This window comes from Homalodisca vitripennis, chromosome 7 (genome assembly GCF_021130785.1).
Source record: "Homalodisca vitripennis isolate AUS2020 chromosome 7, UT_GWSS_2.1, whole genome shotgun sequence".
NCBI lineage: Eukaryota > Metazoa > Arthropoda > Insecta > Hemiptera > Cicadellidae > Homalodisca > Homalodisca vitripennis.
The window spans coordinates 136367300-136387649 of record NC_060213.1 but is presented as its reverse complement, the minus strand read 5'-3'; the positions used below and the strand labels follow the sequence as shown (position 1 = coordinate 136387649).

Genomic DNA, 20350 nt, shown 5'->3' with positions numbered 1-20350 from the left:
TGTATGGAAACTGAACCGAAGACAAGTAAAGCAGTAAAAGTCAGTGACGTAAATTGATCTAAAACGAGTTGAATCCACACATCCATCAATCAAATTTTAAGAATAGTCAATTTCCCATTTAAAAAGTGTAGAACACAGAGAAAGACACGATTCGAACTTTATCACTTAACACATTCACTATGGCTCTATACTGAGTGATCTTAATCATCCAGAGAGAGGGTAGAGGAAAGTGAACTGGAGCTAAATTCAACATTCACATTGAATCAGCCCTTCCCACCATAGCTGCGTTATGTGTAGAAGACTCGGTTGCTGCACCGTGCTTTGGAACCGTGACAGTCAACATCGTAGTGCGTTCAACTGTGCACCTGATGAGACAATGAGAATACCTCTTCACCTATACTGCACTACTTTTTGTAGTCTGGGTGTCTCTGATGTCGAAACGATGCGGGGGGTTCGTTTTGAGTGTCTTCGTTCTTCGTCACCAACTATTTTTGGATCCCTTCAGACAAACATGACTCAAGATTGCAGGAGTCAAGTCTGCAACAGCATCAGATTTCAGATGCTGCACGTAAGATGAAGGTGAACTGCAGCTAAATTCAATATTCGCATAACCAACATGTTAAACACAATGTAAGCTATATACATTTTGTATTACTCGTACGTATCGATTGATGTGTGTGAACCCAAAATCAGAAATGTATGAGACAGAACATATACTTTTATTTACATGTCATTTTACCGCTTTGACGTTTATTACCATCCAGCTAATTCTGGGTTAGCGTGTACACGCTGTCTAATTTAAAAAAAAACATTTACAGCTTCCACATGTGGTTTCATCTGTTGTCATAAACATAAATGTTGCGTATGTGTACACCAGAGTTTGGACTCTGCTTTATTTGTAAAGTACAATAATTTATTTTTATTATTATTATTTTTATTGTATTTCCAAAGGGATGCTTCAATGTCTTTCGGCGTGCCCGAATCTGAGAAATTGTGAAGTATCATGAAAAAGCTGATATTGTCTCATGGAAGATCTTCATGAATACTTCATAAAAAGTATACGATTAGTATAATTAATTAGAGCATAAAAAGGTGTGTAAAAAACTAAAAGAGCAATCTTTGACTACCGAAGGTGTACCAGCAATAAACAAATTATTTAACTTAGTTGCAAAACATTAGCTGCTACTTATTTGAAATATTGTAGAACCGGAGTAATAGATCGAAATCAAACTAATTACATTCAAAGTCTGGATGCACTGACTTCAAAATGCCTTGCTATCGACATATGTTGAAGGAACGTTCCTGTAGAACAAAATAAACTTGTGCAAGTAAGCAACGAACGAAACGCAATGTTCCGATAATCTATAAAATCGTTTCTACTTTGATGTGCAATATATCGATACTATCAATGCTATTTTTAGTAGGGTTTCTCCTGCATTGCAAACATTTTGTTTGCGTAACAGCTTTCTTCTTTCGTTTCACAACGGCACGATCGCTCTGCTATAATTATCATCCTGTACGCAACGCCGCACGAGGCTTTGATTTTATAAATGCTGCTTATAATTTCTTCAACAACAAGCAGGTGATCGTGCAGGGACGTTAATGTTGCGGCGGGCCTGTCAAGCTCACGATCGATCAGCTGTGAATACTGAGCAGTCGCGACCTCTGTTGTTTGTTAATCTACGGCCGCGACATTGTGTGTAGAAAGTGACAGATCTTCAGCTGACTGACAAAACAGTTTTACCTAGTGTTTTCTAGTCCGCTATTTTTTCTTCGAATTGTTTGTTCCAAAAGTTTTTTATTTTAAGTGTTTTTAATTATTGTTTTTAACTTTTTAACCGTGTTTAGATTGTATTTGTTTGATTAATTCACAAGATTCGTTCACACAAGAAATTTGATGTTCAATTCAAATATTGTAAAACAAAGGCTTAACCTAAAATGTTTTTAAACCTACTCCTACCGCTATGACAGCCAGCCAGGCTAATGAATTGTTTCCCGCTCGGACAAAGTTCGACGTTAGACATGAATGAAATGCTAACTGTTCCTCTTCCCGATAACAACAACGACTTTCGTGAATCCAAAAAAGCGACATATTACTAAAACTGCAAATGCTTCTCCACCTCCTAAGAAAGTACTACCTCGATGTGAGTGAGATTCATTCAAAAAACCAATTCAAGATACTTGAACCAACCCATACCAATGTTGCAGATCATAGCTACTGTCTTCCTTCCTCACAACAAGGACATGAAATGGAAACAAGGATCTCCTGATGATATAAAGAAAAATAAATCACGATCTAAGATCCCACCAATATTTTTGCGTGACGTAAATAACCACCAAGAAATAATAAAAGATATTAAGTGTAATGTAATATCAAGTTTCACAACTGAAATCAAAGCTAAATCGATCAAGATAAACCTAAACAGAAATAAATGACTACAGGAAACTAACTAACTTTTATGAAACAAATCAAGTAAAGTTTTTCACGTTTAAAACCTTCCCAGGACAAAAAAACCTTGAAGTGATCATTCGTAATGTTCCCTACTCTCTAACTGACGAAGAAATCAATCAAGAGTTATGTGACATGGGTTACCCGACCATTAAAGTATCAAGATTGTTCAACAAAAACAAAAAGTCCAATGCCACTCTGTTTTGTAGAGCTGGAGAATTCGGAAAGTGGTCGTGATAATTATGAACCTTGAACAATTGTTTCACGCCATAGTTAAAGTGGAAATTAAAAGGAAGTCAAAAAACATCCCACAGTGTCTGAGATGCCAAGACTTTGGTCACACAAAAAACTTCTGCAAACTGGACCCTCGCTGTGTGCGGTGGCTCGGATCCCATCTCTATTCAGACTGCCCGGTCAGTAAAGAAACCAAACCAGTGTGTGTTAACTGCGGCGAGGAACATACTTCAAATTACAGGAGGTGTAAATACTACCAGGGCATCAAGCAGAAATTGACCGGTCGCAAGAAATCCTCCATAGGGAACGACCAAGAATCTCGTCCACAAGTTACAACGACACGACCCGAAAACTCAACGAACCTAGGGAAAACTCAACCAAAATCATCTCCACCTCGATCTCCGTTGAATATGAACTCCCCCAGCTATGCTGAGGTGGCTCATCCGTCGTACATTCCTTCAACTGCAAACTCCGTAGAGGATCCACAATCTCTGGAAGCAGGTAACATCTCAGGTCTTGACGAAATAATAAGCAATGTAGTAAAATACTCATACCCCAGTTGAAAAAGGTTATTCAGCAGGTTATTGCTTCTTTCTTTAAAAAATGCCCGTGACTAACAATCAGGCCCCAACTCTCTTTAAAAACTTAATTGTTCTCAATTGGAATGCCAATGGCTTGAAAGACAAAAAACATCTCTTCACAGATTTCCTAGTAAGACATAATATAGATGTTGCATGTGTCACTGAAACTCACTTCCTGCCCAATGATAAATTTAAAAATAAGTGGCTATTCTATTTACAGACAGGACCGAGTGGCTCCTCATGCCTCTGGGGGTGTCGCAATTTTGATCAAAAGAAACATAAAACACCACGAATTTCTTGCTCCCCAGTTACAAAGTTTAGAAGCTGTTTCCATAAAAATAATTTTACAAAATGGACTCAACTTTTCATTAGTATCAGCATACTTACCTCCTAACAAACGTTTTGTTGATGAAGATTTTAATAGGATTCTCTATAATAATAGTCCTACTATTTTTTAATGGGAGATCTAAACAGTAAAAACACTTTATGGGGATGTCGCACTAATAACCCAAAGGGTAATAAATTGAATGACTACTTGATGCGTACAACTATTAATATATCTGCTCCTGTAGAACCAACATTTTATCCGTGGCAGAGAAACCAGCAACCTGACATATTAGATATTGTTTTGTTTAATAATTTCAATGAACCGATAGTACAGCAAACCTTATGCGAGTTAACGTCTGACCATTACCAGTAATTGTAACTTTTTCAATTAAACCCGATTTTACCAATCCTCCATTGAAACTAATAAATGGTAAAGTTGACTGGGCTGTATTTCATAACGAATTAGAAACTAATATTATCTTGCCGAATTGTTTACAGTCTTTCGAAGATATTGACAACTGTGTACTACAATTCACTGAGCCTGATTAAAAATTCGGTTAAAAAAGCAGTCGCAAAACAATCACAAACCATGTTTTGTCCTAATCGCCCTCCGCAAAGAATTCTTAATTTAATTAAAGAAAAACATGTTTTTTTAGGAGACGGTGGCAGAGACACAGCATCCAGAAGATCGCATGCAGCTTAACAGGCTCATCAGGAAAAATAAAATCAGAATTAGATATTTTCAAAATTAATGACTATCAGAAATATTTGAGTGAAATAAACCCAGGCGATAGTTCAATGTGGCTGGCAACCAAAAGAATTCTCAGAACGCCTTCTACGATCCCTCCCCTTCAACAAGGCCAGGAGACGTACCAGAGTGACTCTGAAAAATGTGAGGTTTTTGCGAATTATTTTGAAAATGCTTTTTTCCCCTAACCCTACTGTTAATTTGCAAACTGAAGATGAAGTCAACAGGTTTTTTAAATAGCACAATCTTATCTGCTGAGCTTCCCACTCAGTATATCTCAACATCTGAAATTAGAAATGTTATCCAATACCTACCGTTGAGGAAAGCTCCTGGGTATGACTTGATAACAAACTTAATATTAAAGGAACTCCCGCCAACAGCCCATCAGCTATTAAAAACTTTATTTAATGCATGCCTACACGTTGGTTACTTTCCTAAAATCCTGGAAACATGCTGAAGTTATTGTTATCCACAAGCCCGGTAAGCCTGTTAGAAATCCCTCTAGTTACAGACCCATCAGCCTACTACCCACTCTGGCAAAAGTATTTGAAAAGCTAATACAGAAGAGACTATGCAGATTCATTGAAGATGCTCAATGTATTCCTCCCCACCAATTCGGTTTTAGGCAAAACATTCTACTACGCAGCAACTTGCGAGGTTAACACAAACAATAGTGCAAGGGTTTGAAAATAAAAGACACTCTGCTGCTTTGTTTCTGGATGTTGCTCAGGCCTTTGACAAAGTATGGCACAAAGGCCTTCTGTATAAGCTATTTCAAACTGGACTTCCAAATTACTTGCAAAACATCATAGAATCATTTTTAGAAAACCGGACTTTTTCAGTAAAAATAAATTCTACTCATTCCACTGTTCGACAGATCCGGGCTGGTGTGCCACAAGGCTCAATTTTAGGACCTATCCTGTTTAATATGTTCATGCATGACCTACCCATTCCAGCTCATTCTACGCTTGCTCTTTTCGCTGATGACACTGCCTTGATTTCCCCAACATCAAGACATTGACACAGCAGTTGACATGCTTCAGACTGATACAGACCTACTGTTGGATTGGTTCGTTAATTGGAAAATCGCACTTAACCCTCTAAAATGTGAAGCGAAAATATTTTCGCTAAGAAAATTCAATCCCTTAAGGAATATAGAAATTCAAGATAACATCATACCATGGAATGAAAATGACAGAACTGTTAAATATTGGGTGTCTTATTAGACTCTAAACTTACTTATAAAAACAGCACATAAATTCAAAAATTAAATCAAGCAAACACAAGATTGGCACAAATGTACCCAATTTCAATAGAAGATCATCTCTTAAACTTAAATGCGCTCTTTTAATCTACCAAGGAATATTCAGACCCCTCTTAACTTATGCTTGTCCCAGTTTGGGGTCCTTGCCTCCATAAATCAAAAATGAACAAACTTCAAGTATTCCAAAACAAGTTTTTGAGAATAGCAACAAATTCTCCATGGTTTTGTTAGAAACCGACAGATTCATAATGAATTAGAAATTCCGACCATCTGTGACTACATCCGAAAACTAAGTGCTACATTTCTAGAAACTCTGGACCAATCAACAGGTGCTGTCCATTTTAAACATTGGCCAAAGAACTGTCAACAGAAGACTGAAAGCACGTCTTGTTCAAGACATTTTAATTATAATTTGAAACTTACATTGTTTGTCAAGTACTAATTTTATTGTTTATTTTCTGTTAACTATATTATGTTATAGGGTGTCTCCATTGGAGCAAACCCACTAATGTTAATATTTCTATGTTCTTCTGTTCTCTATGATTCAAACTTCTGTGTATAATTATTTACTTGTAGTAATTGAACCAGAAATAAAGCTTTTGAAAAAAAAAAAAAAAAAGAAAGTGACAGTCATTGTCAGCTGATTGCATATTCCACTGTCCTGTCCTGGCAGTGCCAAGTCTATTAGTACAGCAGCTGCCCGCTAGATGTCGTTTATCTGATGTTTGTTTCGGACTGGCTAGATTGTGTTGTTATTTATAGGTTAGGTTAAGGTTCCACTAACAATGGCTTATTAGATCATTGAACGAACCCGTTTATAACTAATATTTTATATGCACTAAATATTTTTTTCTCATGCTCAAATACTCATACGTGTTGTCGATTAAAGTCTACTAAAAATTCACACTTTCGAGCGACTCTGGTTTTTATCAAATCGGAGAATACCTCAGTTGAACAATTTTAATACAAGCGAAGGCCAAGTTTTACATCAAATTAAAGCGCAAGCCCGACTTCAAAAGGTCCGCCCCAGCCAAAGTAACGGATGTTAAAAGATTTTAACATTTTTTTAAGTAATGTAAGTTGAATTACAATATAATTGTTTAGTTCGCCGCGTTCACATTGGCGGGTAAAGTTGCGATAGCATTGACTCAGCTGCTGTGACAAGGATAAGCATTTTAATCGCGACAGCTGCATCGTTTGTTGCGGGAGTCAATCCGCAATCTGTACTGAGCCAATCACTGTTGTGAGTCAATCACACATGACCGTATCTCCACAGTATTTAGAGGAAACGTTCTGTGTTCCAAACTCAGCTGCTGTCTATATTCTTTAAGGTACTTATCCACCTTCCTTGACAAAAACATTTGGCTGCTTGGTATACTTCGGCTGCTTTTACTCTCTTTTAAGCTACGGCATTACGTTCTGGGGAACCGCTGCTAAGTCTTCACTTGGGAGAGTGTTTAAATTGCAGAAGTGGGCAATTCGAATTATCTGTGGATTGGGATGTCGTGACAGGTGTCGAGATGTTTTCCCTGAAAACCGTCTGTTGACTCTACATTCTATTCTCATATATTCAGTATGTTTTTTTGCATTTTTAATAATCTTTCCAATTTTCCAATTCATAGCCACAGATTTTAAACTAGGAACAAGCGTAATCTTTAAAAAATCAAATTAATACCTTGGATCCAAATTGTTCAACGGCCTTCCTGAAACAATAAGAGACTGCGACAGTGCAACTCCGTTCAAAAAACATCTTAAAGGTGTTTTTGTATCGTAAAGTTTACTTTAAGAAGCTGGCATTAAAATTATTTGAAATTATATCACATTCAATTAATTTGGTAAAATTAAAGAAATGTTCAAATCTGAAGTAAATCTTTCTACTCCCTATATTATTCATTGTATTAAATTCAACATTGCGTCAAGCGTTAATTTCTAGTTTCTTCACCCAACATTTTAATAAGTACTCATTTTTCAGGACGTTCCACCAAGCGTTGAAGAAAAATGTTTCTAAACTTAGTTTGCAAAAGGTTTATTGTACAATATTCGAGCCATGTATATTGGGCCTCCATTACAACGATAAGAAACGTTTTGTAGTTAAATCATTAACTGATTATTAATATTTTTAATAGCCTATTTTTAATTTGCCAATTGGAAATGTAGGCGAAATACGTACTTTAAAACAAGACTGATCCTTGCGTATATTATTATGATTTTTATGGATAATATATACATATATAAGGTGATTAACAACTATAATTACGAATATTTGAAATTGAAGAAACAAGACGTTTCGAGAATTGGTATCTGATCTCTTTCTCATGTCACAGAATAACTGAATATATAAGACTAGGAGACAGACTACAAAAGACAAAGATAAAAGGGACACAAGACAGAGAAGTATAGTTCAGAAATCAAACCATACTCCACAAGAATATGAAATACAACATCATGAAATAAGTAAATACATAACTTAATTTCATTTAAAACACAAACCAATATTTAAAACTTTGATTTTTTGCTATCGAAAGGCCTCACAAAAACAAAAGTTTTAAGTATTGGTTTATGTGTTTTAAACTTAATTAAGTTAATAATAGCCAATACAAGCTCCATCTTCAACAAGTAAATACGTGTTTAATCAAATATATACAAAGTATCCTTGCCGTTTAAATTATATAGTACATAATATATAACTTTTGGGTAACATTTCATTACGTCACTTTAGTGTTGCAGTAAATTTTTCGGGCCAATCCCACAAATGTATTTTATTGTGTACAATTACTTGTTACGTCACTTATTCTGCTATTATACGCATGTATTGCTCCAAATAGAATATTCTAAAAATGTATAGGTTGTAACAGAATTCACCGTCCTAGTAAAAATACAACAAAACGCGGAGCGTGTCTTGACAATATTGCATACCGGCGTTTGTCAGGCACTTTGTGTCGTACATTGTAGGTCGATACGCGATCATACAAACATACGTATGGTTATGAGCTGACATAAAACTCCAGTATGGAATAACTCTCTTGTCTTGTCCAAAAATAGGTTTTTGGTCGAGTTTGGATAAAAAATATAGCAAAGACATATATACAGGTTGTAAATGAAGTCTTGATACGCCTGGATATATCCCTAAAGGATTGAGTTATCGATGTACAACCTTCACCATACCTATTAATATACTTTTTTGGACTTTTTTAAGGATAAAAATACCCCCCCCCCTTGGAAGTTGAAACACAATGGCATGAAAAAACACTCTACGGCGATCCTAGCAAAAGTTATGGGCAAATAATCTCTTACTTTGTAATACCACCTAGAAAAAGACACCTCTTACCAAAACTATGCACACCAGAAATATCAGATACTACGCAAAGACATCACGCATGCATTGTGTTGATATGCGCAAGAAATTGGCATTGTCCATACAAATTATTATGTTTTTGCCCCTAACTTTTGTTAGAAAAGGTGTAGAGGTGTAATCTTAGTGCCATTGTGTTTCTATTTAATAAACCTTTAATATTACATGTCACAAGATAGGGGTTACAATTTGAAAATTAAATTTTACCCCTTTCTACCCCCCTTTGAAAAAGGGGTAAAATATATTTATTCTTCAAAAAGTTCATAAAAGTATTTTAATAGGTATGGTGAAGGTTGTATGTACATCGGTATTTGCCTATTAATCACACACACCGTTAAAAAGAGACATTATTACCACAATTCGACGACCAAAAATGTAAAAGTTAATAACATTGTTCTTACGGTGTTGAAATCAAGATTGTCACCACTACAGCCAGCTCTTAAACTCGTCATATAAATTACAACTCTTAAGGGCACAGCAACCCGAAAGAAAAAATAAATATTTATAAAATGCTGGTTTTTAATTGAATTTTACAAATTTAAATAATATATAAAGTACTTGGGCATTTAGAGTATTTTTGTTGCAAAGGATGGCTACTCTTGTTACTTTTTAAGCCAATATTTAAATTCCTAGCTGATCCTGATCCATTAAAAAAAGTGTTTGAAAGGTGAATTGCAAAATCTAAATGAGCCACTGAACAACTTGATCGGGGCGCACCTTCCAAGGAGGTCATTTGAAAAACTAAGAACAATGAAGTTTGGTTTATGTGAAGCTATTCTTTAATTCAACGATGGCTATATAACTAATATGGAAGTACAATGTAATGAAGGAGCTGGGGATAGAACCAGGAAGAAGCGTGGTCAACGCTCTGGAGGTACTAGATAGGAGGTAGGTGTACTTCGCTGACAAAGCACTAAAGGGCCTGGAAAAAGAATGACGCCAGAAGTGAACTCTGGTTAAAAGGAAATTAGAAGATCTGTATGTTGCTGAGGAAGACCCAGAGAACCCAACATACAACTCTGTAGACTACTATTTAAGGTAGGCCAAATTGATTTTTCATTTAGTGTTGTCCTTTTACGTTTTGCTCGTTTCCTGAAAGTCTACTTTTTACACTGGTACTACACATTACTTAAACACGAATGGGGATAATACAGCCAAACTTTTACCAGATGCTTAATACACTAAATACTAGTTCCTTACCTGACATTTTTCTAATAATTATAATTTTAAAAAATTAAAAGGTTGGGTTTATTTGATTTTTTAGTACTTTTTGTAAAAAAAATATTCATTTGTTCCATATTTTTTAAGAACCCGCAGTCGCTGTGCCCATAAATGGGCTTCTATTTCTTTCGTTTCAACCTGAACGCAGTTTTATTCTATTAGGCTATTTCATTGAGATCAATTTTCAGAGTAGTTTTGTTTACATGCACAAAAGAGTGAAGGAATGTCCGCTATTTAATTGGGTATGAGGGACGAAACTAGTAGTAACAACTTCTGTAAATACAATTTTTTAACGCGCTATGGGTTTTTAACGCGAAAAATTAAAAACAATATACGATATGAAGGCCTTTTTGCCGAGTTGTAATTTTGCTTGAACATTTTGTCTTTTTAATATCCATGTAACAGTAATTTAATTGGCTTCAAAAGTGTATATGTTCTAAAGTTCTTTGTCAAATTTCATGGAAACTGACGCTAGAGCAAAACAATTAATTAGGTCCACCGAATTCGTCGTGAAGTTAAAAAACAAACAATGAGTATAGTAGAATTCAGAATAAGGAAACACAACATAAAATAACACCATAGAACCCCTTAAACTGGAACCACCTTTTCTGCTTGAAGGACAAGTGCTTAACAGTTAGTAAGAATCTAAACATTAAAATGAAAAAGTCTTTATTAGAGGCGAATTTAGGACTACTGGGTAGAAAAGATTCCTGATTATTTAAAAACGCACTGGAACAACGCTTGTGTTTTTGTTGTGTTGGATACAACGTATTTTTTTCTTTTTTTACGTATCCACAGTTTATTAGAAAGTATAATAATGCTAAAAGTAACATTTGGTTATCCGTAAATATTTGTACCGGATATCCGCAGCCCTGCATACAAGTCAAAAAGTGTTTTATTAAAAAATATATTTGTATGTGCACTTTATTGTAAGTATCGATCGTTAAAAACGATAATCGATTTTGACAAAACGAATACTTGTATAACTGTCTACGCTTTATCTAAAAAGTGTAATGTTTAAAAAATTTTACTGAAACCCAAATTTTCAAACAGAACTAAAAGTTTTGTAAACCACCTTATAATAATGATTATGATTTCAATATTTACAACCTCAAAATATAGAAACTCGTATCTTTAAAAGTACTCATTAAAAGTTAATAAGATTTAATTTTAATTTTTAAATCAAATTCCATTGAAACTGTTACAGAGGTCACTGGATCGATCTTATTTTTATTAAACTCGACAAATGATCTTTATTTACCAGTCTTTTAAAATGTATTCAAATTTTGAATAGTTCTTCTTAATAAACCTTTCCAATTTTGTATTTATATAAACACAATAAATTACAAAGTGTACCTGTAAATAATACTTTTACTATTGTACCTAACCTTTTTTTATGTGAATGTATTTTCTCGCTTCTATATTTTCTTGTTTCCCTTGTTTGAAAAAATCATTAAATAATTACAGATTCTACAAAAAATGTGTATAAAATGAAAAAAAAAAAAAATTAATTTTGTAAAATCAACTCAAACTGCATTTTAACCCAGATCTTTGTCTGGTAACAAAAAACACGATAGTGTAATGTTTCTTACATGATGAGAAATCATTGAGCCACATTTTGGGACTTGGATTATTTTCATTAATTCACAGCCCTGAACTTTTACGGATTCCGAAGTTTGATTATTACTTAATAATCTTTTAGCAAGTTTGTTGTATTACTGATATCGGTGTTGTTTTGCATACATGTATATCAGTAAAATATCAAATTCTAGAGGGGCTGATCAGAAATATAAATTGAATTGTAATGGAAAGGCAATTATTGTACCGTGCAAAAAACTTAAATAATCATGTGATGCCGCGCGCCCTGACGTAATCGGGATTCTCGAGAAAGATAAGATAACAGCAACAACAATACCGATCACAATACCTGGAAATGCTTGTAAGTTTGTAATTTTGTAATTAAAGAGTTGGTTTTTCGTTCTATCATATTGTTTCTATAAATTTATATTTTTGTGTTCTTCATACTGGTGTGGTCGGTATAATCCCAAAGTACCCAATTTTTGCTATCTTCTTTTTCTTTGGGACACTTCGATAGCATTGAAGGCATAACACAACATTGTTTAAATATCCATTTGGAATAACTTTGTAACAGGCTCAGGAAATAATGGCGGAAAACAAGAGTTTTAACTTTGTATAGAATGGCAAAAGGAAATGCCACGCTTGAAGTTAAATAAAATGTTGTGTTTGAAATTAAAAATGACTAAAATATTACAATTGTATATAAAAAATGTCATGCCGTTCAGCCATATGTAATAATGATGCAAATTGTAAAAAACTAGCATTATTAACTTTAACAGTTTTTTGTTGACCTGATTTCAAAACTGCTATAATTATGAAGGAAACAGAATTGTTTCGGTCATTTGCCATCATTCAGTGATACAAAAAAAATCAGTAACACTACGTTTCGAGATCTGCAATCTGATCTCTTCTTCAGTTAAATAACTAACCTAACACATAATTACAAATTAGGTTAAAATAAACAAATCATACCAGAGCGTTGTGATTGCAGGTTCCGAAACGTAGTGTTACTGATTTTTTTCTATCACTGTATGATGGCAAATGTCCGGAAATATCATGTTTTCTTCACAATTTTTCCATCGTCAAAAACAAGCTTCAAACAAAGAAATGGTAATTGGTACCTAAAATGTTTCAACTTCTTGTTACCCTGAATTGACCAAACAAATTTATCACTTTTTGAGGTTATAGGGAATATTAAAGGGCTGTAACTAGAAAATTACAAGATTTGCACGTCTGAAAACCCAATACATCAACACGGTCTAATAATCATCTAGCAATCATCGATAAATCATCTACATAATCTAATAAGAACAACAAACAAAGAATTCCTGAAGATCCACGCCGTTTTTTTCTCCAGGTGGGTTCATTCGTCCAATACAATGCACATTTGCATAGGACCAAACACATTTTCCATAGACCAAGCTGTTGACAAACAAATCAGCTGATATCTATCCTACCCAAACGGCGCGGCGGCAGGCACATTTTTTGTCACTTTGCATTCCGGTAGTCCGTGAAACGAACCGTGCTTCGCCTAAATTTATTCACCAGAGGGCACACGGAGGTGTATCAGGTCAACAGTGGCTATCCCGCCGTTGTATGGACGTGATTGTGACGCAACTTGCCAGACGAGTCTATCTCAAGGTCATCAAGGTCACTTATTACAGGACCCATTCCAACAGTTTCGGTCCATTCCTTCCTTATTCCTGCTTGCCCAATTGTGTGGTCATTATCTTTTCGAAGCGTTATTAACTTACGCATCATTTTAATAAAGCTAAATGGCGTTAATCATCCGTTTCAGACATTCACAATTTAAATTCTTATAATTTGTTGTAACAATTTTAAAAGAGTATAATAATATTAATCTTAGGGTTGAAAAGAACTCTCTTCATTTTTGTATCAAATCATTTTATACCAAACTCATCCACGGAATTATTAAAGAGGTTGATATATTAGCCTAAATGCCTCATTGTTCTTTCAAATTAAAATGATGCATTGAATATATCTTCACTATGTAGGATTCAAAATTTAAAGTTTTTCTTGGGTGAGAATAAACATAATACAGAACAGTAACGTTATTTTGCTTTGTTTAGCATAAATTTGTTTGTTACTTACATTATAAACTTCAAAAATCGAATGCTGTTTAAATTAAACCATATATATCGTACATGAATGTATCTGTTTGGATCTAGTTTAATGCTAAATTTTAAAAATAATATTTTTTTATTTTCCAAACTGAAGTTGTTTGAAATTATGTCAAATTATATAAAGAGTGGAGGAAAATAAAAGATTTAATAAACATATAAACTTATAACATAAAAATCATTATATTTATTTTTAATGATTGTGGATGGAAAATGACTAATTTTTATGCAATTGTGCATTTTTTAAGACCTAACAATAACTCAATTTTAGTTTTAATTGATTTTTATTAATTTAAAAACGAATTTGGCAGCTTTACTGTTTACCCAATTGTTTCTTTGCAGTGTTTTCCCCTAGCGTCAGTTTCAATTAAATTCTACACAAGAATGTTTAAACATCTACATTTTATTTTTTATTACCGTTACAATTAGATTACTGTTACATAGATAAATGTTCACGCAAAATTTAAACTCTGCCGAATTTGTAACAAGGGCCTATACTTTGCAAGTTTTATTTTTCGGTAAACACTACACAATAAACTGAAAGAAGGAAACTATAGCAAGTTACTAAGTGTATTTATCAGACGTTTTTACTACAAGTTTCGTGCCTGAAAAAATTAAAAACACTCCTACATTCTTTAGTTCTTGTTGAAAAAAAAAATACTATCGAAAATACCCTCCGTGAAATAATGGAATAAAAATTACGTTTGAGTTCATGCGTCAAACTTGAGAGCCGGGTGTAATGGCAGCACTGGTTTATTTCAACCTGGTAAGAACATTGTTAAATCTCATTTAGTTGTGCAGCTTTATTTTTGTTGTGAAATTAAATGAGATGTCTCATTTTAACGATATAAGTATTGTGCATCCAAATGTTTTCTTTTAGTTTTCGACATTTTTATTGGCTATTCAAAAGTACCAAACATTTATTATGCTCCAGGCAGATCTAAAATCTGTGGGGAATGAAGAAAGTGAGGTTAGGAGGTGATCGGATCTCCTTTAAAAAGCCCTATATATATTTTGTATTTACGCTTATTCTCAAAATGTATTGGATTCTACACATTTAAGAATATTACTTGTGCCCTTTGAAACTACTATATTTAAAAAATTTGATGCTAAAAGAAAAGTGGGATTTGTTATTATTAAAAATATGTTTAATAATTCAGAGTAGAATAATTTATGCAAATTTGGAAAAATTCAGCGCAAGTTAGTCAATCCCTACTATAATTTTAACTTGTTAAAAAGCTGGCTATTTATGCAGGCCATAAAGCAGCGCAGTTTTTAGAAACCTTTGTAGTTGGTACCAGATGGTTCTTCCACTTCCGGTGTGCTAGGTAGGGCATCAACGAAAAACGTGTGAAAATCATGTTTTGGGATCTTTTTTTTTCTTGGACTAATTATTGTTCTAACCCCGATTTTAGCGTCTTATAATGAAAGAGCAATTTCAAGAGCACCGAAGCACAACTAGATTTGTTTCAGATGTAAAACTTTATTCTGGTATAACTGCGATTGGAACCGAGATTCCCACTTCTGGTAATCTAAGGAATGAGATCATAACAGACGGGTGAATATTACGTTTTTGGATTGATTTTTAACTTGGATTTTATTGAGTCTTACTTCTTATCCCTCCCTGGATGGATCCTCGGTACACGGACACAACACCCGGTCACGTCTGAACCTCCGACAGACACCGCACCAGTCGGCTTTGGCTGCAGGTTTGTCTCTTTATGTCGGCACCAGGTTCTTTTGGAGGCTTCCTGGTTGCCCAAAGTGCATCCAAAATCGTTATTCAACTTAAAATTAAATGAGCACTTGGTGGCGGGGTGATTTTACTCATAGAAGTAGCTTATAGCGTAGATGTACTACATTATGCTTTGAACCAGATTCTCTTAATTGGATTCCTCTGTTTAGATTGATTTCTTTTATCATTGAATAAATCTAAGACCCTTGCTGTTTTTAACTATTGATTCTTTTATAACAATTCTAATATGTCGTCACTCCCCTACAAATTGTAGCTCTTATACGGCAATAAATGTCATTTCTTTGTTTAAAGTTTCTGATTGACGATAGAGGGCATGAAGGATAACAGGATTTCGGACATTTGCCTCTGTTATAGGTTATAAAAGGTATAACCCTAGTGTTATCTTTTGTAACATATAACGATGGCAAATGTCCGAAATCTTGTTATCCTCACAATGAAAGTTTGTATTACAGTGTATATCTTCATGCTGTAATATTGTGTAATTATGAAAATGGAGACATCGTTTGGTGGAAAACAAGTGGATGAAGGGTAATTAAGATTTGTAAACTCCAGTAACATTGTGGACTGTAGACTGTGTGTTTAGAACCAACATCAGACCTCAGGGCAAACTGAGAATTCCCGCACGCGTCATATAGCACAAGCACAGACTGCCATAGGCGACTGTCTTACATGCGTTATATCACGTGGTTATCTGGTCACGTGGTACATGTGGTTGTAGCCGTAGTATTGTGTTATGAGCTATTATAAGCCAAAACCCAAGGTCTTCTTGAGCTGGTTCAAAATTCACAACTTACAATTACATGCACATTTCATTCTTACGTTTTACTTTTGCTTTCTAAACCGATAGTTTTTTTTTATTATAAGACGATTATTTGATGTGATTTTTAATTTCCATGTTAATTTTTTTAACAAAGCAAATCTTTTGTTTTCACCCATTATTTTCATATGGACGTTTATGGGTGAAATCATATCAAACCTCAAACCCTGTCACGAACTTATTTTTGTTCGCAGGACTACATAAGATTCCCCATTTTAAAGACACAATTAAATCACATTTAGTTTTTCCAAAGTTGTTATTCCTTATTTTGAAATATGACTCAAACGCTTTGTATATTCCCGAAATATTGTCGTTACTTTTAATTGAGGCAATGTCAGATGTCTTGCGGCAAAAGATGAAAGCGTAAAAGTGTCGTAGATTTTAATGTTGTTCTTAACGGATAAAACTCAAGGCCAAAATCATCACAGCCGCGTCTTAATAATTGACAACTTGAATAGAAAACACTTTCTACACCAATAAGTTCCAGAGAGAAATTCCTCTAACCTAAACTTTCCCACGGGGAAATCCTAAACTATTTATGCAATCGCCTATAACGTCTGTATCGAGAGGCAAGGTCTGTAAAAAAAATACAAACAGCCTAACCCTAAAAATACATTTTTGTAAACATAAAATGTGTAGGTGTGTAAAGTGGCTTTCACCGTAAAAGTTTTGACTCCAGTGGTCTAATTTGTTCAACTTGTTCTGGCAATTCAAATTAAAATATTGCAATAGAAATAACACGCCTTGCATTGTAAAAGACAGTGATAATTTTTTGACGTGCTCAAAACAATTTTCTCCGTGTAAAAATACACAAATATACATTCACTTGCCTATTTTTATTCCCAGCCCTAGCCCTGATGGCAGTATGCCAAACGGACGATTTCTCAATCAAATGGGAAAAACTCGTCTACATTTTAAAATGCATGTAACGCTGGACAGCTTTTTAATCGAGTTCTTGCCGCATTAGGCGTTGTTGTATTCTTGATTAAGCGTGGCAATCTGTTCATAAGTGAACAATCACCTGTGAGGGTAAGTGTTCATAAACGACAGTTCATAATGGTTACTATTTACCTAATACTGTTTAATCTAATCTCTCTCTCTCTCTCTCTCTCTCTCTATATATATATATATATATATATATATATATATATATATATATATATATATATATGTTTATAAGCTATGCCCATTGATTTAACTCACCAGCCAGCGGCGCTGCAAAAGATAAAAGGTTTAAAAGCGCCTACACACTATAAACTGCAATTACGAGACAGTTACGTATATTACATAGCCAAACACTATTTGAAGGAGCTAAGTTATTATGTATATTTGTCTTTAAGATACATTTCTGATTGAAATTAAAGTTTGAGTGTTAGACCACTTTATAATAAAGTACATGTACGTGCACAATGGCTATAAACATAAACATATTTTCTTGATCGTGGCAACAAGGCAAACTCTACATCGGCGTTGTAAATATAATTTAATTAAACCAGAAGTTCACATACACGGGCAAAGCTTACGAAAAGCGTGCAAAGCCGCGGGAAACAGCTAGTTAATTATAAATTACGCAAGATATTCGTGATAAAACGTCGAAGTTAGGCCTAGGCTACTAGGCGTAGGCTATACTATATGTTAACCCTGCCCTGGAAACACCCTTGCTCGCTTCGCTTTGCTGGGTTGTTTCATTACTTTAACTTTAATATTAAAAGGTTCGCAACATACTAAAAAGTATTAGTTGATTCAGAAGTGTCACAAAAATGTGATACAATAGCAGTCGATTTCTTCACTAGATTTGTCCCTAAATAACAAGAGTCTTAATTAATTTCGTTATGATTTTTTTCTAAATTTAGCCAGAAGACTCCATTTTAAATACAATGTATTAGTATTTGTATTATTCACAGTATTATTTAGTACTCGTAATTGTTTTGTAAACTTAAAGTTAATAGGAACACAGCACAGAGTGTGCCAGTGGATTATTAATTGCCTAAATTTGGTTCCACATGTTCGCTATTTGGCATACAGAGTCAACATTTTAATATTTATAAACAGTGACCTACTAACATTGATGTAGTTATTTTATTTCCTAACAAATTTAAACAAATTTGGTATCGTTAGTTTTATAATTACATTTTCAATAAATGGATACTCTTTCAACTTTTACGCAGGATTAAAAAAGTTTTGGATATTAATGTTTGAAAACTTGAAAATGCCGCCATTTAGAAATTGAAAGTAATAATAGGTATTTAATATATTTGCATTGTCCCTTTTATTGGCTTAACATAAATGACAAGTTTCATGTTATTTACTCCAACGAGTTATGAGATATGATTCTTTTATTAAAAAAACCCATATGGACGGACAGACACTAAACGAAGCGAGATATGACATGTGTTCATATGAAGTTCTTTGCTTTTTTGTATCTACTATTCTATTCTGAAATTGTGTCAACCTCTCGCGAAACACCCAATGTATATTAATCATAACAGATAATATTTTTTATTAATAATTACACTCATAGCCAATCACTAATAAGGTAACCTACTCCCTAGGGTAGCCATATGGATACATTAGTATTCACAGCACTTACACAGGCTGGGAACCTCACGATTTATTATCTGGGCGGATACGGGTTAACTATAGCATTATTTTTGGGTGGAAGGTGTACCCAGATAGCGCCCATGATCGCAGAAGAAGAAATTATGGTGTCCACGTAGGAATTAACTAAGCCGACTGAATAGACATTATACGTAACAATCAGCTAAGCACAGAGACTTTTCATAACATATGCTGTCTTGAACCTAGGAAATTGTACCAAGGAATTTCGTATAGTTCTGGCACACCCTGTATAATTACAGGGATTGAGTAGTTTGAGTGTAAGCACCCTTTTCTATTTTAGTAGTTTTCCACTGTTATGGTATTCTGAAGTCTCAAACAATCGTTGCGTGACTTCAAGCTCGACTTAGATTATTATTTGCTAGCGTGCAAAAACACAATGCCCGAAGCGAGTTTCGAACCCGGGCCCTCAGGGTGTGAAGCCGAGGCTCTTACCATTCAGCCACAACGGACGGCTCACAGGCGGCTACTATTAGACCCCCATTTAATCACCTGAACCGCTCGGCAATCAAATTAATCTGTGTTTACTGGACAGTCGACAGGCAAAGTTGAGGGTCACCGGTGGGGTTTTTGTCTCCCAGATCGCACGTGATGTAGGCCTACACCGGTTTCGGACAAACAATATTCCCCGGCACGGGAGAAATTATGGGGCTGGCGGCCGCGAGGTGATGTAACAACGGTGTTGAACGTGTCTGTCCTCTCTCCATTTAGTGGTAGTGCCACACCTGGGCAGCTCAGTGTAAGTTATTGTGTATGTGAAGCAAGTTACGTCCTTCAAGGTCGCGACCACCAATGCCTCAGCCAGCAGACGGACATTGTCCAGCATTCAAACGCCGCGCTTTATATCGGACACAGTCGGTAAGTTGTTACTGTGGTTTTTTACATTTTTTACCATAACAAATGTTTTATTTTATTTTTTCCCAATTGCAATTAATATATTTGTCACTAGATGTTTATCAAGGAATTTGAACATTGATGGGTTGCTTAATTCTAATTTTAAAAATTGTTTATTGTCAATAATTTTTAACTCTCAGAAAATTATTATAAATTCGAAAAACCAATGGATTATGTAGAACGTAACAGAATTATTTACTAAGTGTTGTAATAATTCTATATTAATATCGGGGTTTAATTTCCATGCACATTTCGTAGCTTTTTCTCGTTGTCTTCGAATTTATAAGATTTTTTATTTATTTTTTTGTGTTTTCTTGAATTATGTCTTCATATAACATATTGTGATTGTAATGCAACTGTATAGCACTTTTA

At 34.5% G+C, this 20350-nt stretch overlaps 1 protein-coding gene across 1 annotated transcript in view; it reads left to right on the top strand.

Moving 5' to 3' along the window:
• Window positions 1–19865: 19865 nt before the first annotated feature.
• Window positions 19866–20350, top strand: part of LOC124366385 (glucose dehydrogenase [FAD, quinone]-like) — a 43692-nt gene continuing 43207 nt past the window's right edge. Inside the window, exon 1 of the mRNA XM_046822903.1 lies at window positions 19866–19942. Within this exon, the coding sequence (XP_046678859.1) occupies window positions 19877–19942 (66 nt within the window). The 5' untranslated portion in view covers window positions 19866–19876. The remainder of the gene's footprint in view (window positions 19943–20350) is intronic.